The sequence below is a fragment of the Aythya fuligula genome, chromosome 1 (assembly GCF_009819795.1).
Source record: "Aythya fuligula isolate bAytFul2 chromosome 1, bAytFul2.pri, whole genome shotgun sequence".
Classification (NCBI taxonomy): domain Eukaryota; kingdom Metazoa; phylum Chordata; class Aves; order Anseriformes; family Anatidae; genus Aythya; species Aythya fuligula.
Window position 1 is genome coordinate 78,422,288 of NC_045559.1, and position 26,472 is coordinate 78,448,759.

The 26,472-nt window shown below is 40.7% G+C and overlaps 1 protein-coding gene across 1 annotated transcript in view; it reads left to right on the top strand.

Moving 5' to 3' along the window:
- Positions 1-26,472, top strand: part of VWF (von Willebrand factor) — a 147,322-nt gene that overhangs the window by 10,064 nt on the left and 110,786 nt on the right. The window contains exons 6-11 of the mRNA XM_032195251.1: positions 5,432-5,556; positions 13,390-13,606; positions 15,790-15,912; positions 18,605-18,716; positions 20,936-20,982; positions 25,358-25,494. Of these exons, the coding sequence (XP_032051142.1) occupies positions 5,432-5,556; positions 13,390-13,606; positions 15,790-15,912; positions 18,605-18,716; positions 20,936-20,982; positions 25,358-25,494 (761 nt within the window). The remainder of the gene's footprint in view (positions 1-5,431; positions 5,557-13,389; positions 13,607-15,789; positions 15,913-18,604; positions 18,717-20,935; positions 20,983-25,357; positions 25,495-26,472) is intronic.

Below are 26,472 nucleotides of genomic sequence, written 5' to 3' on the forward strand. Positions count from 1 at the left end.
TTGCATTTTAATTTGAAAGCAAAATGGATAGATTCACAAAGGAATTAAGCTGTCATTTGCAAGCAGAACTGGTGAAGGAAGAATCACAGAATCACAGAATTGTAGGTGTTGGAAGGGACCTCAAGAGATCATCAGGTCCAACCCCCCTGCCAAAGCAGGTTCCCTAGAGCAGGTTGCCCAGGTAGGCATCCAGATGGGTCTTGAATAACTCCAGAGAAGGAGACTGCACAACCTCCCTGGGCAGCCTGTTCCAGTGCTCCATCCTTACCATGCCTGTTCCAGTCCACCCTTACGATGAAGAAATTCTTTCGCATGTTTGTGCAGAGCTTCCTGTGATCCATTTTGTGGCCATTGCCCCTTGTCCTGTCCCCACAAACCACTGAAAAGAGGTTGGCCAAATCCCTCTGTCTCCCATACTTAAGGTATTTATAAACATTGATAAGATCCCCTCTCAGTCTTCTTTTGTACAGAATGCTTGCACAGTAACATTGTTTATTATATGGCATTTATCTGAGGTAACAGAAACTGGTATTCATAACCCCCTCTTCTTTATTTAGAGTTGTGATTCAAAGTTAGGTGTTTTTGTTGTGAAGAGTGTGTCTTAATCACTGGGTTTTGGAACTGGCTTTTTTACTCTTGTGCTAAAACTGTTCCAGTTCATAATCCTAATTTAATATATAAACCCTTGTTGTAGGGTTTGTGTGTGTGTGTTTTTGTTTGTTTGTTTGCTCGCCTTTCTCCTCCAAAGAGACAGAGACACGAGGGCAGCAATTAGATTGCTAATCCAATAAATTGAGCATCTGTGACCAGCCTCTGGTTGCCCTGACTGCTGCTGTGATGGTTGGCACATGTCTCTCTCCTGGGTCATGTTAGTAGAGTTATCAAAGTGTGGGACACTTCTGGGACATGCAAAGAAGGTGAGATCTGGGTTGTACTTTAACAGCTACTACCTGAACCCATTTTGTATCCTCCAAAAAGACTGCGCACTAACTAGCTGCCTTGGGTTCTCAGCTGGTGAGCCACAAGTTCTCATGCTGGTATCAGACCTCACACCAGGCACTAGTTATTGAAGTACTTGGGTTTTGATCCAACTTTGTTTTCATTACATTTTGTGACACTATCATTTTATTATTTTTTTTTTTTTTTTTTTTTTTTTTCCTTAAACAAACTTCTTTCAAAATGTACACAAAACAAATGCCTTAGAAAAACCATACCCGGGCCATATAGAGGATTTCTGGGTGTAGGGCTCTGATGACTCCTAGTTAGGCTTTGTTTTTTTCACGAACTTGTCTATTTACAGAAAGAAGGAAATTGAACATGAAAGGAACAGAAGCAAAACAAAACTCTGAGCCTACCAGATAAAGAGAATGTGCATCATAAATGCTCAGAGGGGGGATGGGAATAAGCAACGGGAGCAGGGCAGAGAGAGACATGCAAAAAGTTTGCATCCCAGATACTGTGTCAGGAATCAATCAAGAATCAGGACAGGCTGAAATCAAACTATGAGCCTCTTGTTAGCTGAGGGGAAGACTACACAACTAAGCTAAAAGGCCTTTTAAAATAAAAAGTCACTTCGTTCATCATCAAAAAGGGAAAGGCAGCCTCTGCAGAGAGTATGGTAGCTGTTCTGTATGATGGGTGCGTAGTGACAGAACAGGCAGCTGAACTGCCTGGCTGCTCTGTTAATAGTATCACTTGTGCACTTAGGAAATTAACAGGGGTTTTAGGCTGTTCTTGTGTTGTCCCCTTCACTGTCTTTCCTCTCCTACACCCTCATGCCCTTCAGCAGAACAAAGCATAGGTTTCAGGAGAAAGGCATCAGCAGTGGTGGGCAACTGCTATTCCCTCTGCCCGTTGCACTCAGACACTCTGGGGACAGTTCGCCCTCCCCACTTTTCTTCCTGAAGCCTCATAATATAGAGAATTACCACACTCATTAATAGGGCATATAACATGTGTGGTTTGAAGAGTCCTTTCCAAAGAAACCTTCTGCTGAAATAGTTAATTCCATGACCCAAATTTGTTCGGTAGGTCAGTGGTCACAGAGTCACTTCATAGCTTCAGCTAAAAGCTCTTGTGATGGTCAGTGAAACTTCCATGTCTAGTTGCTACTCTGAGAAAAATGGGTATACATTTTCCTCCATGTGTTATATATGGATAAAATTGCATTTATATGAATAGATATACTTAGAGCTCCGTTCTTGTGGTTAATCAGACATTGCTTACCCAGTTAGATTATAATTTTGGGGAGCAACGCAATACCTTTTTTTTGTATTTGGAAAGCATCTTATAGCTTGCACTCTGCTTCTCCCTGGGGACTGGACAACAATTTTTGAATGAAAGATCCTCTTAAAGAGAGTAGCTCTCTCAGGCTGGTGAGAAGATTGGAGTGCTGGTGGCTCAGTGGGTATTCTAGTAAGAATTTCTTAGAATTTCTAAGAATATTGTAAAATGTAAATATAAAATTTATTTATATTTTCTGATACAGTTATGAAGTTAGTTATTAACAGAGTGGGCATGGTCTGCTGTAAATATCTGCTGATGGGATTCCACACAGTGTCCTTCATCCTTCTTCCAGTAAGAACTGAGACTAATAGATTTGAAGTTGGGAAGCAAACCTTGTTAGTAGGAAGCCTGTCGCTACGTGCTTAGCAAACTAGGTTGAGCAGTACTTACTTTTCATGAGTCTCTCTCCTTTATTCCATTTTCCTTCCTGCTTTCTTTTCACCTTTCTAGGATTACATCTTACTGTGTATTTGTAAAACTGCTAGTTCAATGAAAATGCAAGTACTCTTCAAATACAGGTTCTACCTATCTCATATTAGTGTAAGTAATAAGTAGTGATATTTAGTATCTTTAGTGACTGTGTTACTTACAGTTGAGTACAAAGTTTCCAGGGAAAAGCAGGCTGGCAAACATGCATGTAACACTCTTGTTTTAAAGTTGAATGACTATATAGCCCTTTATCATAGAACCATAGAATGGCTTGGTGTGCTGGAAAGGACCTTAAGGATCATCTAATTCCAGCCCAGCTGCCTTGGGCAGGGACCCCTTCCACTAGACCAGGTTGATCAAAGCCCTATGCAACCTGGCCTTGAACACTTCCAGGGATGGAGCATCCACAACTTCTCTTGGCAACATGTGCCAGTGCCTCACCACCCTCTGAGTAAAGAATTTCTTGCTAATGTCTAATCTAAATCTATCCTTCTGTAGTTTAAAACCAGTACTCCTTGTTCTTTCACTACAATCCCTGACAAAGAGTCCGTCACCTGTTCTCCTGTAGGTACTGTAAGGCTGCTAGAAGGTGTCCCCAGAGCCTTCTTTTCTCCAGGATGAACAACCCCAACTCCCTCAGCCTGTCTTAACAGGAGAGGTGCTCCAGCTCCTTGATCATATTCATAGTCCTCTTCTGGACTCGTTCTCATAGGTCCATGTCCTTCTTATGTTGGAGGCCCCAGAGCTGAACGCAGTACACCGGGTGGGGTCTAACAAGAGCTGAGTAGAGGTGAGAATCACCTCCCTCTACCTGCTGGCCACTCTTCATTTGATGCAGCCCAGGATAAGCTGGCTTTCTGGGCTGCAAGTGCACGTTGCCATCTCACATTGAGCGTTTCATCAACCCAAACCTACAAGTTCTTCTTCTTAGGGCTGCTCTTAATCCATTCTTTGCCCAGCCTATATCTGTGCTTGGGATTACCCTGTCCCAGGTGCAGGACCTTGCCCTTGGCCTTGTTGAACCTCATGAGATTCTCACAGGCCTACCTCTCAAGCCTGTCCAGGTCCCTCTGGATGGCATGTTGGCCCCACCACACAGGTTGGTGTCATCGGCAGAGTTGCTGAGGGTGCAATCAATTTCACTGTCTATCTCACAGGCAAAGATGTTAAATAGTGCTGGTCCCAGTACTGACCCCTGAGGAACACCACTTGATATTGATTTCCACTTGAGCTTTGAGCTATTGACCACAACTCTTTGAGTATGACCATCCAGCTACTTCATTACCCAATTAGTGGCCCATCTGTCAAATCCATGACCCTCCAATTTAGAGACAAGGATATCATGTGGGATATCCATTGCCATAAATCACTTAATGCTAGACTGGGCCAATTACAAGAAAAATGCACTGTTGAATCAGATCAGTTTTTTACTATCATATGTTGAGGAGGCTTACCTGGGGCAAGATCTTGAGCTGTTGAGCACACCCAAATCCATCATGAATTGCCTGTCCTAGAACAGCTTGTAGCTTAATTTAAGGGCCCAAGTACTTTACAAGGAAGAAAAACTGCTCTGGCAAGTTGTTGGCAAGTCCCTTACTCCAGTGGACTACTCTGCTATTATACAGAAAGGCACTGGCAACAAGAGGTTTGAACAGCAGGGTCCAAAGGGGGAAAAAAAAAGGTTTTAAATGATTTATTATTTTTAAAAAATTTTACTTTAAAGTATTAATCAGAGTACAGCAAAATGATTAAAATGGTGTAATACAATTGCTGCCTAAAAGAAGTACGTAAGAGGTGTAACTCCAAGCACCACAGAAAAATTAAACAGGTGAACAGCATTTGTGGTGTTTTTTTTTTCTTTTCTTTCCTTCTTCCTTCCTTCCTTCCTTCCTTCCTTCCTTCCTTCCTTCCTTCCTTCCTTCCTTCCTTCCTTCCTTCCTTCCTTCGTTCCTTCCTTCCTTCCTTCCTTCCTTCCTTCTTTTCTTCTTTTCTTTTCTTTTCTTTTCTTTTCTTTTCTTTTCTTTTCTTTTCTTTTCTTTTCTTTTCTTTTCTTTTCTTTTCTTTTCTTTTCTTTTCTTTTCTTTTCTTTTCTTTTCTTTTCTTTTCTTTTCTTTTCTTTTCTTTTCTTTTCTTTCCTTTCCTTTCCTTTCCTTTCCTTTCCTTTCCTTTCCTTTCCTTTCCTTTCCTTTCCTTTCCTTTCCTTTCCTTTCCTTTCCTTTCCTTTCCTTTCCTTTCCTTTCCTTTCCTTTCCTTTCCTTTCCTTTCCTTTCCTTTCCTTTCCTTTCCTTTCCTTTCCTTTCCTTTCCATTCCATTGTGTGTATGCTTTTCCTCTCTAATCTCTACTGTCTTGTTGACAACTTTTAAATAGTAGGAAAATGTCTAGGCACGTCTAAGTTTCTGCCAAATATGTCTAACCAATGAATATCATCTAGTGTGTTCATAGAAATGTGGGAGCTGCTGGGAGCTGCCTTCTGCAAGCTTTGTTCTGTCCTGCTCAGGGAGGGAATTTAGAAACATACCATGCAGGAGTCGATCCAGATCAGTGAAGGTGGCTTTTCTACAGTCAATCTATTTGGAGTAGAAATTCTTTCAATGATACAGTTCTGGTTTTAAAAACATCCTTCACCAGCCCCTCATATTGATCATATCCACTAATGACCGCTTGTTTCTCAGAACCCTAAACAGCTATGTGCTTCTCCTCTTCTTGATTCACAGGGACCCTTGCGGGAAACAGCTATGATTTTGCAAACTCCTGGGCTTTGCGCAGTGAAAATAAGTGGTGCAAGAGGGTCCAGACTCCAAGCAGCATGTGCAACATTTCATCTGATATTGCAGAGAAGGTTGGTGCCACAAGACCCCATTCCAGTTTCAGTCCCTCACTACCTGAAGGTAGCTTGTCTGCTCTTTGGTAGAGGAACACAATTGTTCCCCGAGTCCTGCACCTGACACGATCCTCCCTCAGCAAATGGTTGGGATGCAAGGTGCAGGAGATGCCTGGTTTGGGTTCCTGAGAAGTAAAGTGGTCTACATTAGCTATACAGAGCACTACTTTTGCCCCCACACTGCAAACAGGTGCTGCAAAATGCAGGGATCAGTGCGCAGCTCCCCGCTTAGCCTGGCAGGAACACGCTTGGGAAGCATGTGGTGCAGCAAGAGGTGTCAGGGGTGGTGCATCCCATGCTGGGTGCTCTCCATAATGCTGGGTACAGGATGTAGCTGCATGTGTTGTTGTTCAGCTAGGAAGTGTGTGACCACCCTGCAGACTAGGCTTCTAAGTACTGTGAATAGCTGACCCGAGAGGTTGCATGTTGTGACCCATGTCTTATTTACATGCAGTGTTGCAAAAGGAACAGTTTACTCACTAGTTAGTGAATGCAGTTTTAACTCTACTGCATCTTGCCTGTGAGTATTCTTTCTAAAGTAGTAGTACATGTTGCCCCCCAAACCTGCTGAGAAAAAGTCCCCAATCTAACACACAAACCCCAAACAGATAAACAAAGAAACAAACAGCTCATTAGAGCCTGAAGCATGAGTTCCTGCCAAAGAAACTCCAACATTACTTGGGAAAGGAGTATTTAAGTGGTGCCTTCGAATTTAGGCAAGTAACAAGCCCTGTTATCCTGGGAGCAGGAAAGCATAGCCTCTGACATCTCTTTAGGCACCACCACCACAAATAGTATTTGTGCATGTGTTAAAGCTCATATACAGGGATGGCAACACACAAGGCAGATGCTTCAGCCAGGCTGTTTTTGACAGAGATATTCTCTGTAGCTGTTGTGCTGGCTGTGTGCCACCAGGCTATTTCTCCTGCCAGGAGGAGTAGGTTTCTTCAGATATGCATATAGATAGTAGCTCAGATTTGTTAAAGAAACACAGGACAGCATCAATCTACATCAACCTATTTATTTTCTTATTTAAAAGTATAAACGTGTTCCTTGTTTACTTTAGACACAGGGCAGACACACAGATATGGCCACCAGCTCAGGGAGGAAAATGTCTTTGAGTATGTACTGACTGCATGTGATATTACAGGTTATGACAGTCATGGTAAATTGAACTTTCATTCATTGAGGGTTTGCATCTGATCTCAGGTACACTGTGTAAATCAGAATGACTCTGTGGGTGCTACAATTAGAGTTATACCAGAGTAACTGGATCAAAATTTAGCTTTTACTATCTTGCTATGCAAGTCCCATAGACTGATACTTTTTAAACTAGGCTCAAATAATTTCTCAGGAGTAGTAGTGCTTCTTGGAACATATTTGTTCTACATTTACTTCTAATATTGGTTTTCTACTACTTGGAATAAGCTAATGAAGGCTGGGATAAGCTTGTAAACTTCTGACTACTTCCACTAAGCTTTTGAGAGGGGATATTTATGGTAGACATGTTCTGAAATTCAGCAAAGCATGCTCATACCCCTAAGCACAATAGCTTTGTGGTCTGCAAAACTGTCTGAGGAACTAGAGCAATGATTGCAGGGTTGAGATCTTCAGTGCATGCTTCTTGCTGGAACTGTGCCTGTATGTGCAGAGTTTCTGTCAGGTTCTGGACTGATTAAACACCTGACGTGAGTAATGGTGTATGAAGCCTGGCACCTCTTTAGCTACACCTGTTTGATACTCAAAGGTCATAACTTCAGTGATGGGTTTCAACATGGCTGAGATGTCTTCAGACAGACAGAACTGAGTTTTAAAGCTGGCCACAGCTCAAGAGCAGAGTTGGCTCTTGTGACTGGTTGTGGCTGCTGGAATTTTATCTATTTGGACAAGTTTAACTTGTAGAAAATCCAAGGGAGGCCATGGAGTGGCATGTGGGATGAAATGCAGGATGAAGTCCTGCCTGGAGAGTAGACTGCAATTGATGTGAGTTTTGTACAGACCACATTAAATATTGATGCTTTTTTGAACAAAGTTTGCTTTCGCACACAAAAAAAAAAAAATTAACTTGATGAAATTATCTCCTGTCTTGTGTGAGTTCATGAGCTCACAGCATTTAACATTGGCTTAATTTATTCACTGTACAAGAATAAACACAGAGCTATTAATAGCAGTCCAACCAAACAAGTGCTGCTAAAGAATGTCGAGCTTTCTAATAGCTTGCTTTGTTTGCTTGCTTCAGCTTTTGGAATGCAAATCTCCCCCGTCTCCCAGCCTCCCTCTGGGCCAGGCAGTCAGCTGTTAGGTAAGGGAAACAATAGCTCTGCTTCAGTCTGTTCCTCCTTCCCTTGCCCCCCACTCATTGCAGATCAGGCCTTTTCTTTGCCCTCTCTTCCCCTGCACAGCAGCCACTAAACCAGCATCCTTAGGGAGGTGGCTTCTGCTTCCCTTGAGAAATACGGTGAAACTGGAAAGCCACATTACTCCTATCCGGAGCCCAAACATTTGCAGTGTTTTATAATCAAGCTTAGAAGAGTTTGGAGATGGTGAGCTTTGTGCTGTGTCTAATTCAGTTTCATTTTCTGAATCTACTTGGAAGCTGCACAGAGTTGGTGGCTGACCAGGTGGAACTTTGTCAAGGAGCAGATTTGTTAATCTCTGTGCTGCCTGGTCCCATGGGTGGGTGCTCATGGTGACTAGGAGAACCTTGTGCCACATCAGAACCAGCTCTCAGCTGGGTGTCTCGTGGAAATACTGGTTGTTCTTTTCTGTGTGGAAGCCAGATAGAGCTGCTGGTGGTCCCGGCTCTTTAACTGGGTATGCTTCCTATGCTTTACAAGGTTTGTCCTTCCTGTTTTATTTTGTTCCAGTCCACTGGAGAGACAGGGCAATCTCCTGATGCCTACTTGTCTCTTCTTTCCTTGGAGCTTCTTTGCACTTGCATTCTGCACAATGCAGAATCACAGAAAAGGTGGGCAATTTAATGTTCTTTATTAAGAAAGTGCTCTTATTTTGTTTAAAGCTGCTGTGTATCAGCTGAGGGTCTGGAACCAGCTCACATTTTTACCCCACTGCTGCTCTGTGTCCCTCCCTGTTCTCCACCTCCAAAGCACATACACACTTACGTGTTTGACTACTGTTCTGCCCACAGATATGGTTTGTTTCCAGATATAAATATTCCCTTCCTAGGGCTGTATTTAGTTTGCCATCTACATGGTGGAGATGCTTGCTATCTACCTTGTCTTGTGATCTAGAGAACATGTCAAACTGGGCAGTGTTGGAGGGAGGGAGCTACTGCCTCCCTACCACAAATGAGCTTCTCAGTTTTCTCTGATCCATTTTTTCCACCACATAGCTGTGATGATTTAGGCCATCTATTCCATGAAGTACTGCAATCTACTAACCTCTCAGATGTCCAACAGCATAGGCAACAAGGATCTCAAAGTATTAAACTGAGTGAAAAGTGTGTAACTGTTGTAATGAGTCAGTGTTGAAAACATAAACATGTTTTAAAGAATCAGTATTCTTTTATGCATTCTTAGTTGTTGCCTTAATTTTCTAGATTTCATCCCTAATGGAAATGATGTATGAAGGCCACAGTTCACTGTATTTTTCCTTTATTTATTTATTTGTTTACTTGTTTTTGTTAGAATACTATATCTATAGCATGTTAGTTGTGAAAGTGACCGTAGTTCAAAGGTGAAATTATAATTCAACTAATGTATACTTTTGCTACTCTTGCTGTAATTGATAGAAAATACACCCATATTCCATGGAGTACTTCCATGTGCAATAAAGAAACAACATTTATCCTCAAAGCTGAAAGCAAGTGAGAGAGGTCTGAGACTTTTGGATTATGATAATGATAGATCTCACAAGCAGGTCAGCAAATACATGGACATAAATTACTGCAATATACTTCAGGACTGAAAATGAAGCCCACTTTGTCCAGAATCTCATTTGTCTGTTCCTGAAATCTATATATCCTGTGAAGACAGACTGGGAGAGTTGGGGTAGTTCATCCTGAAGCAGAGAAGGCTCTGGGGACACCTTCTAGTGGCCTTACAGTGCTTTAAAAGGGCCTACAAGAAAGATGGGATGGGATTCTTTAGCGTGGAGTTTAATGATAGGACAAGGGGTAATGTCTTTAAACTAAAATAGGGTAGGTTTAGGTTAGACATTAGGAAGAAATTCTTTACTTGGAGTATACTGAGGCACTGGAACAGGTTGCCCTGTGAATGCTCCATCCCTGGAAGTGTTCAAGGCCAGGTTGGATGGGGCTTTGAACAACATGATCTAGTGAGTGGCATCCCCGCCCATGGCGTGTGTGTGTGTTGGAAATAGATATTTCTTAATGTTCCTTCCAACCTGAAAAACTCTGTGATTCTATATTAGCTGAACCAGAATTTAAGGGTCTTCTGTCGGTTGTTAATATGTTTGTTCAAAGATATAACTACCATTTGATGTACTAAACATACTGGATTCAGATGCTCTTTTCTTGGAAAGATGAGAGGCTAAACTATTCTCCTTTGATAGGTGAAATAAAATAAGATAGTCTGAAAGATCATACCCAGCTATGGCACCAAAATATATCCTTCTTGGATGATATAAAGAAACCATGTACTATAAAATTAAAATTCAACAGAATGATAGGGTATCTCTGCTTTCTTTTGTTACTTTTTAGTTTTTAGTTCTTTACTGGCAATCACTAAAGAATAGACAAATGCAATTCATGCAGCAGCATAATACAATGCCATAGAAATTGGAAGAATGTATAAAATTCCACCTACAACTCTGTGTGGTGGGACTGGGGAATAAAGAAAGTCAGTAGGCTTGTGGTCAGTAGGACTTGCCAGTACAAGGACACTGCCAAGGCATTTAAAGAAACACTTAAAATAGAACTCATGCAGAAGTAAATGAAGTAATGTCAAGACCTTCAACTGTATTTCAAATACTGCAGTCAGTTCTGGTGGTTTTAATCTTACAGCCCTCTGCATTCTAAGCACTGTTTCAGGCTGAGGCTTTACTCCCTAGTCTGTTGGTTTTGGGCAGTTCCTTTTCTTGTGAAGCAGCTTTCAGGACTGTTATTCTGTAAGCAGGAACACTATAGCCATGGGTGAGATGGCTCTGATCTCTCCACACAGATGTACTGTCCCCTGACTAAAGAACTCTGTTAGTTCAGCTTGACCATTCAGTTTTAAAGAAAGGAGAGAAAATAAAAATAATTTGTAGAATTAATTAACCTGGAAGGGACCTCTGGAGGCCATCTGCTCCAAACCCCTAGTTGAAACAAGGCTGCCTTAGGTCAGGTTGCTCAGATCTTTCTCCAGTCACATTTTTATTATTTCCAAGGTTGAAGGTTTCACAGCCCCCATGAGCACCTGTTCCAGTGTTTGACCACCATCATAATGAAAATATTTTTTATCTTTTATATAGTGGGATTTTCCTGTATTTCAGCTGTCCATTAGTTTGTCATAATACATAGCTGAGATATATCTAAAATACAGGAAAATAAGATCTACAATTTCTTGTATAAAGTCAGTTGAAAATTTGAAGCAATTTGAATGGCAAGAAAGCCTTTAATCAGAGAAAATGAACTGCATGGTGATTTCTGGCATATATGACTTGTTTTCTTGACAAGCAGTTAAAAGGTCAGTCATTAGGTATGTTGCTGTTGAACAATAGAAATGAACACCATGGGGAAAAATAGTTTTAAAAGTTTTTGTTGTTGTTTTTAGTCTCATTTAGTGATATGTTGTGAACATGGTCCAAAAAGGTTGTTTTGGCTAGCTTTGTTGTCACCATGTTTTGCAGACTATACAGTCTAAATTCTATTGCAGCATAACAGTTGAGGTTTATTACCTTTTTAGCAAGGTTATTAACTTATTAACACAGCCTGTGAGTAGGCTTATTGCATATGTCATCTTTCTATTGCATTTGACAGTATCTGTATCAGGGCTTTGGTCCAGGAGCTGCTGTACTGCTCATCCTCTGAGCAGCTCTCAGCTCACTTCTGATTACATCAGTTTCATCTTGAAACTCTGCTTTAATAGCTCTTTTGGCTGTTTGTATTTTTATCACTTCCAGCCCTGTGGCACTTTGTCAATTTTCTCATATTTCATGTAGTCTAAGAGTATTACCAACACTATTTATGCACTTCCTGCTCCCCACTTTGTAGTTATCATTCCAGCTCTCTCAGTATGTTGTCTGCTGTTTGGGCATCAGAAATATTTCAGGCTGGATCTGTTTTTCTGGAAATCTGGACAATCAGCGTTGCTTTTACATTCCCAGAGACCTTTCTCAGAAGGCTCAAGACCTCCTTATATATGCAATTATTCACTGAGCACTTTGTTAAACTCTGAATATATTTTCAATTTTCAATAGATCAGACATTCTGTTTGCTTTGTTTTCATAAGTCAGAAGTTCTGTCTCAGTTCAGGTATGTACTAAGTTGATCATCCAGACAAAACACCCTCCAGCAAGTAAAGTCTTTCCTACTCAGCGGTAGAAACCTTAGTACCCCTATTATGCAGGTATACCATATGCCATTTAGAGAAGGTATCTAGGCATCTGCTAAAGTCTGTGGGGTTTTTTTGCTCCCCATTTTTCACCTTCCACCTCACCTCACCCAACACTGGAAACAAGACAACCAGACTTTTTTTAAGCACATCTATAAATCTATAACTTCTGTGTGCTGTCATCTCAGGTACTTGTCCTTACTGTGAAGGAACCAACTTAAGAACCTGTCATGTCATGTCTCTATGTAATGATAGGCCTGAAATATACAGCATGGTTACAAATATTTATATAAAACATTGATGGATAAGTAGAATAAAGTTCCACTTCAACTGTTTACGTTAGGGTTGTATCAGACATTGTTTTCCCACTTATCTAAGCATATTGTCATCCTTTCAGAAAGTTGCATTGAGGACCTCAGACTTATTGTGAGGACCTCAGACTTATTGAACTGTGACATAATGTAACCATAAGAGAAAATCTACTTGGGAATCTGCTTCACAAAATAAAGTGAACTCTCATTAGGTTGTGTTCCATTTACAGTTAATTCATACATAGCTTGTTGCCATCTGAAAAGGTAAGTTTTGGTACCTTCCTCGCCATCTCACTGTACAGTCCCATCCTTGTACTAGCTGTCACCATGCTGGTTTAACTTACTAGAAAAGCAGAAAATTTTGCTTTTTTTCTCTGGGTTATTTTTTTTTGCCATTTATCCGAGTTAAACTGACCTATCATGTATTGGACAAGCCAGCAGGAGTGACAGGAATATGAAGTCAGAAGTAGAAAACAAATTTGATTCCTTGGATCCCAGTCAGACTTGGTCTTTCAGCGTGAAACTTGCTCTGTTCCCTCATTATCTGAAAGATGGTCTGTCTGGTCATTTTTCTTCTGAAGTACCTTAATTGTAAGTTCCTCTCTCTTGCTGTGCATGTGTTCCTGGTCCTCCAGACACCATTTGGTTCTTCACTGGACAGCAAGCAGTTCTTTGCTTTCCTGCATTTGATAACTGATTGACCAACATGTTTCTGTGTGAAGCCTCTCTTATATGACACTATGTTTTATGTTAATCAGTGTATTAATGTACTTCTGTTTATATACAGATGTAGTGAATAAATGGATGTAGTCCACTTTTAGCTATCGACTGCAGTGTTTATGTGTGACTAATAACCATGATGTTATTTAACAGTGGTGACAGTGTGTTTGGAAAAGCTTTTTCTTCCAAAGTTTATAGTAACTAAAATATTTTGTCCCCTATCCCTCCTTGCACTGGTCATGCAGGGTGTCATGGAAATCTGCCAGCTGCTAAGAACATCTTTGACCTTTTCCCGGTGCCACCATCTAGTGGATCCAGAGCCATACATCCATCTCTGTGAAGGAGACATTTGTGCTTGTACCCATAGCACAAACTGTCACTGCTCGGTGTTCCTTGATTATGCAAGAAACTGTGCTCATGAAGGAGTGATTTTGGATGGGTGGCCTGAAGAGAGCTTGTGCAGTAAGTTGATAGAATTATTCCTGAGCTGCTTACCTCAAATGAGATCATGACTGTCTTGCAGATTTATGTGCTGCAGGTAAGAGCAACAGTTGATTTTTTTTAGGACGTTGTTGCAGGTTGATTCGAGCAGGCAAGATAAATTTTAATGTTCCCATCACCACCATTTATCTGAAGTGCCTTTGCTCACTCCCACTTTCAGATCCCTGTCATTTACCTCTTTGCTAGAAGTTGTTGTCCTTAAGTGAGGATTGTTTAAACCACATATGAATTATAGAATCATAGAATCATTAAGGCTGGAAAAGACCTCCAAGATCATTTGGCCCAACCATCCCCTTTACCACCAATATTACTCACTAAACCATGTCCCTAAGTAAGAAAATCCCCATGAAGAACATTCTGAGCTGCTACATATTTATGTGATCACACAAAGCTACCAATTATGATGTTCAGGAATTATTTCACACTCAGTTCAGATGTGTGACTTTATCCAGCCTATACTTGTAAGACAGCATCTTCATGAAAGGCTCTCCTTAATGCTCCTGGGTAAAGAGAATTATTTAATCTTTTATTTGCTTGAAACAATTACATTGGAATTGGGATGATTCATAGTTTAGCCTTTTTTTTTTTCTAAGTCAGAGATCCTGATTGCATCTTGAAATGTTATCTTTATTAACCTAATTTTGCCAAGGTCAGAGGTCTTGATTGCATCTCCGCAAAGATTTTGCAAACAGAGAAGGATGTAGATTGACTGGGATGCCTCTATAGAGTAAAGATCACATTTGCACCCAACGTGCAGGAGTTCATATACCTGTATGCCTCCACAGGAGAACCCCAGTTAAATACACAAATACACAAATGAATTAATAAAAATCCTTTAATATCATATTCTCAATGATTTTTCTCATGCTTTCTATATCAGACAGGAAGGACAGTTTTCTCAAAATGTTTGTAAATTGATTTCCTGGGCTAACATGACAGATTTGTAATGACAGCACTTACAAGCCAAATTTCTTCTCTGGTAAAGTTACTCTGTTAATAGCCACCACCGAAGAAAACACTATCTTCAGATTACAGTTAGGGCAGCAAGATATTGCCAACCACTTATTCAAGGGATTGTAAACCAAAGAAGACTCTTTCTTGAAGTAATTTGTTACCTTTATGTTGGGATATAAAAAGATCTAACTTGTTTCTTTGCTCAAGGTACAAACCAGAGGACACATTTTAGCTACAGCTTTCTGTAAGTCTGGCTAAATCCAGGAGAGAATGCATCTCTATTCCCAGAACTCATTTTTAACCCTTGACTTCACAAACCACACTTTTTCCAAGCCAGGAAAGGGAGGTACTACCCATGTATGCTGCCATGGCAGGATCTTAATTTTCTATCATCCTTCATCACCTTTCACTATCATGCTGTCTCAATAAATGATGACAGTAATTGTATTGGAGGCATGAGATGTTGCTGTGTTGCAAGGATTGTAGTGCTGGGCACTAGTGAGCCACAAAGGGCAAGACTACTCCTTTGTTACCCTCCCACCTCCTTCATTACAGGATTTTCTGAGAAAGGGCAGGCTCTAATCTTTTCTGCCCACTGCATGCCCATGCAGTCTTGTGGGATATGCCTGTACATCAAAATGAAGGAATGGCTATAGTTTGTGCTTGCATAACAGCCTCGCCTAGATAACGTCAGCAGTAAAGATACTGCAGCATGGGTGTTAGCCTGTGCTAGCAGTTCGCAGGAAGAAGGGTGGGATTTCGGAGTCTTAACTGTCTCCCTGTTCTCTCTGGGAACATGAAACATCAGTGTAGTTTCCCAAATGAATGTAGTAACCGTGTACCTTAAAAGTACAGAACATGGTTGTTTATCCCATCTACCCAGATATTATTGCAAAATTGTTCACCATGTTTGATTGTTCTTAACACACTTGGTTCTAGTTATTTAGACTTGATTTGTTAGATAATAAATTGGCTGTAACCCCTAAGTATTTACTAGGCAACCTAACTGAAAAATCAAGCTGAAAATCTAGTGTTCCTTAAATCTTTTTGCTTCTGAAAAAGAAATCATTGATTAGAGGGGATATGACCTTTTTGGTGTCTCTGTGGCCCAGGCTTTGATAATTAAGGGAATTTATTTATTTAAAAGTTATTGAGGAATTTGCATTTCTAATTTCTTGTAATTGTTTCAGGGCCAAGATGTCCAGTTGGCATGGAGTATAAGGAATGTGTATCTCCTTGTGCCAAAACCTGCCAGAGTCTGAATATCAATGAAGTGTGTCACGGACAATGTGTTGATGGCTGCAGCTGCCCTGGTAATTTATTTACAGAGCTGTTTACAGAGAAACATTTGGCAGTGGTGTTACCTATTTTATTAGAAGAAGGAAAGCAGTGTCTTCTCTTAAATTTTCCCAAAATCAGAAACACTTCTCTTTTCTGGGACCATGCCCTAGAATAAACCAGTTTCTATACTGCCTGTATGCTCACTCTATGAAAAGGCCATTTTTTAGAGCCAACTAAAAAGTAAATGTTTCTGTGAACATCAGCACCATCTAGTATTCTAGGACTACTTTTCTTTCTTGCTGAGGGACTACTTACCACTGACATGTCTAGATTCCTTCTCAGTTGCTTTTGGCTAGAAGCTGTCTTCCTCTAGAAGCTAGAGGAAAAAAGAATGGAGAATATACCGAAGACATTTCTTATAGAAAAACAAAACATGTAGAATTTGTGCTATATTTCCAAAGATCTTCAGGATTTTATATGAATGATTTTGCTTGTTATTGAATCCTTTCAGAGGATCCTGATCAGAGGAGATCTGAGTGGCTTAAAGGAAGCAGCCCAACCACAACTTTTTTTTTTTTTTTTATGGTCTTCCTCCTCTGCTTAGTGTACTTAACATGAGTGCAGGCAGAGGGTTTGATTCCTGTCTGAAAAGATCCTTATGGTCCTTTTTCTAGCTTTTATTATTTTTTTGAATAGGAATTTCTCTACATTTCACACTTCAAATCTGGACTTTATGTGAATGTACAGAGGTATTTACTGTCCCTCTGCACTAAGATACTAAATGTAACTGAGGTTTACTGAGCATGTAGTTTGATTTCCAAAACAAGGCAGTGATGATGATGTAAACCTTGTTTTAGGAGTCATTAATGCATTCTAAAACATTTCCAGTCATTCAAAGCTTGGCAGTTGCCCATTTAGCTGATGGTCTCTTGTGCATTGGATGTTTAAAGCTGTCCTTCTGTGGAAGAACTTGAGTATGTGTACAGGGAAGCTGGCAGGTGATAGAATTAGGCACAGGAGCTTATTTTGTTGTGTAGCAGCTAGCTATTAGATCTGTACAGTCCTGGGACTGTTGGGAAAAGCTGAAGGTGTTGAATCCACCAGCTGCATAAGGTCCCTGGCTATTCTTTCTTTGGTGTCTGCTCTGGTCAGTTCAGCACAGGAAAGGTATAAAGGGACAGAAACTGAGAGGCACAGAGACAGGAGCTCAACAGAATGGGTATTACATGAGAAACCTGTACATTACCGGAAGGAACTGAATGATAAGAAATAAGAATCATCAGTTCAATATTTTTACTGTTACTTGGTGCACAGTCTACAAGAAATAAATTATGTTTGAGTTTAATAGAAAGTGAGGAGGATCTCGCAGATCAATAGAGAAAATTGGGATATAGGATGATTATTATACCTTCTCTTAGCTTCTTTCCAGTTCTCCAAGAGTAAAAATGATCTGTTCCATGTATGTGTCTTTTTTACTTACCGCAGCACACAGTTATTTTAATAGCAGTAAATAGAATTACTATTGCCAGGAAAAAACATGGACAGTCTGTTTTCTTTTGCTCTCTGGAGAGCCTTAAATGCTCAGATCTTGTTTAAATATTTCTCAGTGGAAGGATTTTCTCTACAGTAAATATCCTTCCAGGAAACACTACAGCAAGAATGGGAGAAAAGGGACTTACCTGTGTGTCACTGTCAGTGGTAAATGCTGCTGCTAGGGAAAAGGGCCAAAATTTCTACAGGTGTTTGGAAGGATTCCCTCAAAGAGAAGGAAAAGGAGTTTTTAGCAGTCAAAATGTTTTGTTATAGCAGCTCTTTTTTGAACAGAGGAGTATCAACTACCTATCAACATGTGAATCTGAGAGAAAGAAACTACTTGCTACTGCTAGCTTATGATGCAATCTCAGGCAAGTCTTTATAACTGATATGTGCTTCCAATTATCTTTGTAAGATAGACTATATATAGAATAGGTAATTATAGTTGTGTAATATGGAAACCTCAGAAACTGGATCCAAGTTAGGAAATTAGCCTTCTCACTTTGCTTCTGCAGAAGTTGAAAAGAGAAACCAGATCTCCACATCATAATGCTGCTTTCTCTCTGACCCTGACTTGTGGCACAGTGCCTTCCCAGTATTTGTTGTTCAAGACAGCTGAAAGCACACTGCCTGCATAGGTTTCTTCTATTGCTTAGTCGCTGTCTGCTGGATTCTTGTTGCTCAACTTTGCTCCTTCATTCCCTACTTTGTTTTTCTTCTTTTCTGTCCTCATATAACAAATGCAAAACCTGTCTAGGCACTCTTTACTTCAGTCAGTTCTTGTTAGCTCTAGGGTTTATGATCTGCACTATTTCTAAGTACATATATTTTTTGAACAAGTTTCTAGATTAGCACAGATCAAGCTTGATTGTGCTCCCCAGATTTGACTCCTATATGTTCCAATATACAGGAGTCCTATATATATATACTGACTCAGGGACTGACTAAGCAAAGGGCTTTTCTGGGAGCACCAGAAATGTGCCATTCAGCACATCTGAAGGAGAGGCAGCACTGGAAGAAAAGTAGACACCAGCAGTTACCTTTGTAATTGCTCTCTGTGCAGCTATGTATAATAATGTATATGAGGTCTTGCCAAAGTATATGAAGAACCAGAAAATGTAATCATATTTATGTTTCTGTCCATGTGTGTGTGTTGTATGTGCATGTGCTGTTGTTACCTGATCTATCCAGAGGGAAAGCTCCTTGACGGTGAACACTGCATTGAAAGCTCTGACTGCTCCTGCATCCACTCTGGAAGACATTATCCTCCTGGGTTCACCATCTCCCGGGACTGCAACTCATGGTAAAATCAGTGTTGCTGTGGTATGGTTGCTGTTGTTCTAGGGTACAGCACACATTTTTGGTGACTGTTTTAGATGATCTATCTAGATCTCTCTCTCTGTCTCTTCTTAAAAATACTTATTTACATTGGCAAAGGACCTGATCTCTTATTGGAAACACCATCCCCTTCCAAGAAGTGAGCTGTTCACAAATACAAAATCAGCTTCGCCTTTAAAGGGATATTTGGCCTGACAGAACAATGTGAGGGTCATACTCCCTCAAACAGTAGAGAACTACCTGTTTCCTGTGGATAAGACAGACTGGCAGGTTCCCATGTCTGGTTGGTGTCAGCAGTGGTGTCTTTGTTTCAACTTCCTACATGTATTTGACCTCTAAAACCGGTTTCTTTCCAAGAAGAGTTAGCTCAGGCACGTCCTTGAAACTTCTCACAAAGCTAATGGATCTTCCCAGCTGCATGGCTCACAATTTTTCTTTCACTCACAAATGCCATTCTGAAGGGGAAGGCTAGCTGCCTAAAGAAAGGAAGGGGAATGAGTAATGTATTCTTGATCTGGTATATGTAAGTGTGAATGTATTTATGTAAGGAGTTCAGACAACACCGAGCACAGATGTTTCCAATTAGACCAAAGAAGAGGGACTAAGTCAGAGCCACCATATGCAGAAGAAAAATGGTGTATGTGTCATCACTATTAACCAGAAGTTTTTCATTACTAGCGCCATGTATCACAGAATATGAACCATAATCATGACATTAGCATTTTATCTTTTTTTCTGGAACTGTTTGCAGCTCTGAGCTTGGCCACATTGTTCAACCATAGTGTTTTTGAGAGGTTAATGCTGCCTGATAGACTGCATTGTTAGAAAATATTTCCTGTTATTCAGATTTGATAATGCTGTGGAGAATTGTTTGGACCTGATGATCTTAGAGGTCTTTTCCAACCTCAGTGATTCCGTGATTCTATGAATGTTGTTCCATCAATTCAGCATTCACCATCCTGAGTAAACTGACTACCCACAAGTGGTTTTCAAGGGCTGGAATAATTAAAGAAATAAAAGAAGTCTAGCATCTCTTGAAAAATTATTTCAGCTGGAGATTCTAGGATTGACCAGCTTGACATCACAGATCCAAGAATGACAGCAATCTCGATGACTGTCAGTGCCTGTTACTGGTTACTGGTAGCACCTCTGGGGATGGCACTAAATCCACCACTCAAAGACATTAAACCAGAAAAAACTCTTTGCAGAGAAAGGGAAACTGAGCAAGAGAAGCTTAAGTCAGCAGTGTACAGTTACAGTGATAAAGGTCTGCATGAGCAGAAGTCTAGCCAGCTGGCAAAGGACAAGGCTTATTGCCTTTTGGGTCAAACTGATGAGGCCATGCCTGGAGTAGTGTGGCCAGTGCTGGTCAGTACTGGTGTAATGGCCACTGCAAGAGGAAGGTTGACAAACGGGAGATAGTCTAGTGGAGGACTCTGGAAATGACTGGGGAAGAGAAGCATGAGGAGAAGCAAAGGGATCTAGATTTGTTTAAAGGCTAATGGGGGAAACTTTCACTACCTAAAGGGGGGTTGTAAGGAAGACAGAGACAAAATCTTCTCAGAGGCAAACAGAAAAGGAGCAAAAAGTGATGGACATGAGTTGAGACAATGGAAATTCCATTTAGACATTAGAAATAAATATTCCCTTGGGACGGTGTAGCACTGAGACAGCTGCCCAGAAGAGCCATTCTGGATATTTCTGAAATCAAATGGGCAAGGTCCTAAGCCACCTCATTTACCTTTGAAGTTTCCTTCCTTGAACTGGGGGTTGTAGGTATTATTTCCACAGGTTTTTTTTTTTTTTTTTTTTTCTTTTTTCTTTTTTTTTTTTTTCCCCTCTAAAATTCCATCATAGTAATAGACATATCTTGAGATTTGCATTTAAAACTAATTCCACATCAGTGGAATATAGTTGTAAACTATTAAATGTTTTTGGAAAAAAATAAGTTCTTTAATTTTTCAACCATTCCAGCTCATATTGTCAGCAGTTGCTGTCAAATGATGGTAGAAGAGATCAGGAGGATGGATATATTAAGAAACAAGATTATGGGAGATTGAAAGTATGCTGGGGGCTGGTCTAATTTCCCTAAAACAGGGGCCATATTTCATTTATTTGGGAAAAGCTTGCAACAGAAGATATGAATTCACATATTCTTGCATAACTTATAATTATGTTTCCTAGCATTTGTCGACGTGGCATCTGGATCTGCAGCAATGGGGAATGCCCAGGTATGTTGGACCTATTGTTTTTAGGTTTTGACATGTAAGTAAATATTGTCTACATCCCTCCCATTTACACCCAACGTACATTTTTTTTTCCACACAAACAGTGAATTTGTCTTTATTCTTACCTGCATACTCCAGTGCAAGCCACGTGGTATTATATTTCAGATGTTCTCCCTGTGAGACAAAACAGATGTTGTACTGTATGTTTAGCAATTAAAATTCCTGTTTAGTAACAAAATTGGTTCCTCTTTTGATTACTTTACCAAAATATGAGGGTCTGTATGATCAGAGGAACAGATTTCAGGTAGAGGAACACTGTTGGGCTGCTTTGTGCAGGTAGCCAACTTTCTAAACCAGTATGTTTTTACTGATGTTATAACTTGAAGTACTGGGAGTAGATTGGGTAACTCCTGATTCCCCTTGGATTTTGGCCCCAAAGGTCACCTTACAGGTGAAGGATCTCTAGCCTCTAGGAGAAGGTGGATGACCTTCCTTCCACAGGTGGTGTCAGACAGGAGGGGCAAATCTGTAGATATTGTTGCTCCCAAAGTTCTTGTTCACCGCCTCCCAAACTCACCAGTACATGTGGCTACTGTCTCAGCTTTTGCCTCCATGGTCAATGTGACTTTTTGTTCTGTGCATTGTCCAGCAAAGTGTCTCCTTCCTTATTTCCTCCTGGCAGGTCTGTGGCCAGTCCTCTGACTCAGTTCCTGTACTATGCTCAGCCACAGAAAGGCCTGTTTGACCTGAAACAACATCTGTCTCTGCTTGTGTTGTGTGTTGGAGTCTGCAGCGAGAGAGCACAGATCTTTATCTTGCTCTTCCTCATTGCTTTTGTGACCTGAGAGTTGAAGGACTGAGAAGGAGACCAGGGTTGGAAAAAGGAGAGCAGATAGGCTATTTATTCATTTAATTGTTTATTTATTGTGACATGCAACTGTGCAATCCTCACAAATTAGGAGAATTAGAAATGTTTATCAAAGTCTGTCTTTCTCTTAGCAGTAAGTTTGCCTGACCCATTAATGCAGCATTTCCTCCTGCTGTGGACTAAAAGAGCACTTGCCCCAAAATGTCATCAGGAAAAAAAAAAAAAAAAGGAAAAAAAAAAGTAGTGAAAGAGTGGGTACGCAAATGTTCAAAATAGAAATGACATTTTTACTGTGCTATGCCAAGCAGGACTGTGAGAAACCCTGTGCTTGAGGTTTTCAGTAGAGATCTCTCCAGGTACAGGGAGCCTCAGTACAACACAAAATCAAGGACATAGATCCAGGATATTTATGTCTTCTAGATAATGGGCAGTAACATGTTTACAAATGAGGAATAGGTCTTTTTGAACTTTGCTTTTGAACTAGAGTATAGATTTTAATCTCCTTGCTTTCTGGGCTACTATGAATAATACGTGGGCCAAACTCTTATTCTTAACCCCAGCCATTTTTTCTCCATAGATTATAGAAATGAAGGTAAGCCTGAAATTGAGGTCTGTGATCAGGTATCAATATACAGCTTTGTGCAAGGGGAAATCGCTACCTTTTTCCGAGTTGGGAAGCTCTGCAGAATCAGAAGTCAAAAGCAAAACTAACTTATTTTTGTGCCGTCAGCCAACATATCCAAATCATTTTCAGCTAGGCTTGTATAAGGCCCAGAAGGTCCCAGAAGTGCAGCTGTTATACAGGTACCCACTGACATCTACAAACTCTTCTATGGCCGGGCAGCAAAACTTTCTGAAGTAGCAGTCTTTGATAGCAACAGTAGCCATGTTATTGTTGTACCCTATCCTGTTCTGTCTAAATTTGAAGCAATATTACAGCATATTTTTATTACTGATTGAGTATTTTTGTAACAACTATTTCTGAAATCATGTCTGTCTGAAATCACCACAGATAATTCATACATTTAGACTCCCAAAAACTCAAGGTAATTTCATTCTTTTTTACTAACAATTGTCAGGAAAGGGCTCCTGTATATTGTATGAATGAATTGCCTAGCTGTAAATTAGTTGATAGAGCTGGGTACCCAGCTGGAGGCGGTGTTTCAGAAGACAGTCTTGTGTCAGCCAACTACCAATAGCAGGATAGCACTAGCAAGAAGCTCTCAAGCTGATATCATAATTAAATTAATTATGAGGGCTGTGGGTTTCAGGAAATCTCGTGGGTTGCATTAAACCAAATGGAATAGATAGAGGGACCCATAAGAAGAGACTTTGCCTCAGGAAAGAAATTTCAGTTCCAGGACCAATGCCAAAGGGCTGGGACTTGTCTCGGGGAGCGGGCTATAGCTCTTCAGGCTCAAACCTGTTTTTTGGGTTCTTGGTTGCAGAGAACACCCTGAAAATCAACCTGCACATAATGTGGTGCATTATTGTTTTCTTTAGGTCTCTCTTTAGGTTCTAGTAGCTAACTGACTGTATAGTTGATTAGAGTAACACTTGTTTTACCTTTGTCTAAACTTATTCTAACAGAAAGTGTGGTTTTAAAATTTATTTTTATTTTTGTATTTACCAAGCTACCCTCCAAACAGATGGGGGATGACAAATGTTCAGTGAGTACTAGATTTTTCTTAGGGTGAATCAGAGCAGTGAAACACTGGGGCTTCTCAGGAAGTTAACGCTGAATATTATGGAGAAGAGCAAAATTTCCTTTTGGCATTCATTAGGCAGAACTTCCACGGGACTCAAAGGCAGTGGAGAGAAAGTCATGGGCTTAACCTGCCAAACTGTAACATTAAACTTTCTCCATCCTTTGTCAGCACTGTCAATGCAGGCCCAGCACCTGAACTTCGTTCTAGGCAAGGAGAAACCCCTTGTTTGCAGTAGGAACATCTCTATGTGTAAAGCTCATATGAAAGACTTTGTTTGTAGGACAAAGTTTGAAGTTGGAACCTTCCTAATGTATTTGCAGAGGCTGTAGCATAGCAGGGGGCTATATCCCAGCTGTGTGTCCTGAATACTGCAGTCCTGAAAATGGAAAGCCACAACGTACAAAAATATGTTAAGATGTTGAAATGTTTCAATAGCTTCTTTTTGTAGAAGTGTGGGCAAGACAGACTTTTGTATTATTCTGTAAGGACTTTAGATTTAGCTATTATAACTATAGATTTATTTTTAGCTTTATGTATTTTACTCTATTTAGTTTGTTAATTAAGATAGTGGTTGAGAATAATTATCTGCATAAATTCTGCCCTTGGAAGAACTCCATCTGTGATTGTCTTCCAGCTCTTCATTCTGATAAAGTACATGTATTCTTACTTTAATGTTAGAAGAAGTTACTGGTATTCAAGGCAGCCCAACAAGGGAATCAACACTTATTTTGGGTCTGTGTTAAAGAAGGCCATTGTGAAGGAAGCTTTCAGACACTGTCGCCTTTATAAAACCATACTGTAATGCTATAAAAGCACAAGCAGATTGACAAAGACATGGCTGTCAGTCTGCCAGGACAAAACTGTGTAACATATATAGAAAATGAAGTACCTCTGCAGAAGAAGAGCAGTGAGAGTTCAAAAAGTATTGCTACAAATTTTGATCTTTAGCTCTGTAAAAACTCCTGCATTCTGCGATCAGGTCTGTGGGTGCAGATATGTGACTCTGGTCTAAGAAAAAGTGTTTTTCAAGTGTACTAAGCCAAGATGTTGCAAGCCCTTGCATAGGCGTAAAGGGGCTCTGTGACCCAGAGCACAACACTGTCAGTGCAGCTGGGGAATCCTGAGGACCTTTCTCAGCTCTGCCACAAATGGGCTGTAGCGATCTTGGACATTAGCACTTCCACCCTCTGTGCATCAGTTTCCTCATTTTATAAAGCAGGAAACTTGGTTGCTACATAAAAGGGAGTAGGGAATGTTGTTTAAAATTGGCTAGTGCCATCAGCATCCATTAGTTAGGTTCAGATTAAAATACCTTAAGGTAAATTTTAATTAGACTAAAACCTTCAGTTCAAAGTTCAATAAACTAGTTTACTTAAACTGGTGTGATTTGTGTATAAGCCAGCCAGAAGAAACATTGAGAAGCTGTGCTGATTTCTCAGGGCCACGCAGGTATATACCACAGAAGAATCAAATTCACTTCAGTGCAGGGAACTAAGGCCTTCTCTGATGTCCTCGTAAGCTTACTTTTGAAGCATTGGATAGGCTTTTCTGTGGACATGAATTTCAGTTCTTGAATGTGATTTATACCATGTTTCCCAGCTTTTCTTGGCGCCGCTGTTGCTACTGGTAATGACTTACAGGAATAAACAGTGAGATAAGCATCTTGTCCGTGCTCTCCAGCCTGCAGGGGACATGGTGTCTGTGCAGCCACCCGACTGCTGTTCCCCTTCCATGGCATGGTAGGACAGGATTTTACTCAAAGCTTGCACCGGGGTGATTAACTGCTCTACATGTTTTCCAGGGGAGTGCTCTGTCACCGGCCAATCCCATTTCAAAACCTTTGACAACAAGTATTTCACCTTCAGTGGGATTTGCCAGTACTTATTTGCCAAAGACTGTGTGGAAAATTCCTTTTCTGTTATCATCGAGACTGTCCAGGTAACAGCAGTTTTGGCCTGTGCATGTGCATGCTCTTGAGAGAGCGGGAAGGGCTGTGGAAGTATGATACGAGTTGCAGATGCACAGACAAACAGAAGTAATTTTCCTATGAAATAATCAGTTTAAATAACAGATGCAGTCTTTCTCCTTGGTTAATAGGCTGCCATTCTCAGGAGCCTACCTGGAGATTCAAATTTATAATGTGATTTGGAGAATGAGCTTCTGCTGTCTCTCTGGCAGCCGAGCAAATGCACACAGGAGAAGGTGCACCCCTTACTAAGCTCCCTGAAGGCTAGTGGCTCACCAGCACCTACGGAAAATGCATTTCCTCAGACACTGAGTGGGGTGCAGTGGCAGAGTAACATCGTGGGTTACTTTTCATTTGGTTAAGTAGCTGGATCATTGCTATTGCTCTCTGGCCTCTCAGCACCTCCTGGCATTCTCCACTGCTTCCCCTGAAGAAAGTGAGAAAGGCAACTGAATGGTCAGAGAATGGAGACAGGTTGGAAAGGAAGCTGGACCAAAATGGGGAGGGAAGGAAACACTGTAGGGGGTGTCACGGAGAGGTGAAGCCTGTCTTTAAGCTGATTGACTGGTTGCGTGTGGGAAGAGGTGAATGAGCTTGGAGACTGGAAGGGTTCTGAATCAGGAACAGGGGTGGGACCTACAGACAGGGAGAGGTGCGGCTGAGTCAGGAGATTTATAGGAGCGAGGAGAAGTATCGGTCTGCCTTGCAGGAGGAGAGGAAAGAGGCACAGGGCACAAGCAACAGAGGAGCTGCAGGCTTCAGAGGAATGGGGGTGTGACGGATATACACATCATCTACGTCTGTAGCCTACATCAGAAAGCTCTGATAATGCATCTCTGAGTCATCTGTGTTTGGAAATTTGCAAAACATGTTTCCATTGAAACTGCTTTCGAAACCAGGGAGGAAAACTGGGGCTTTGTTCCTCATCTGCATAACCCACAACTGGTAAA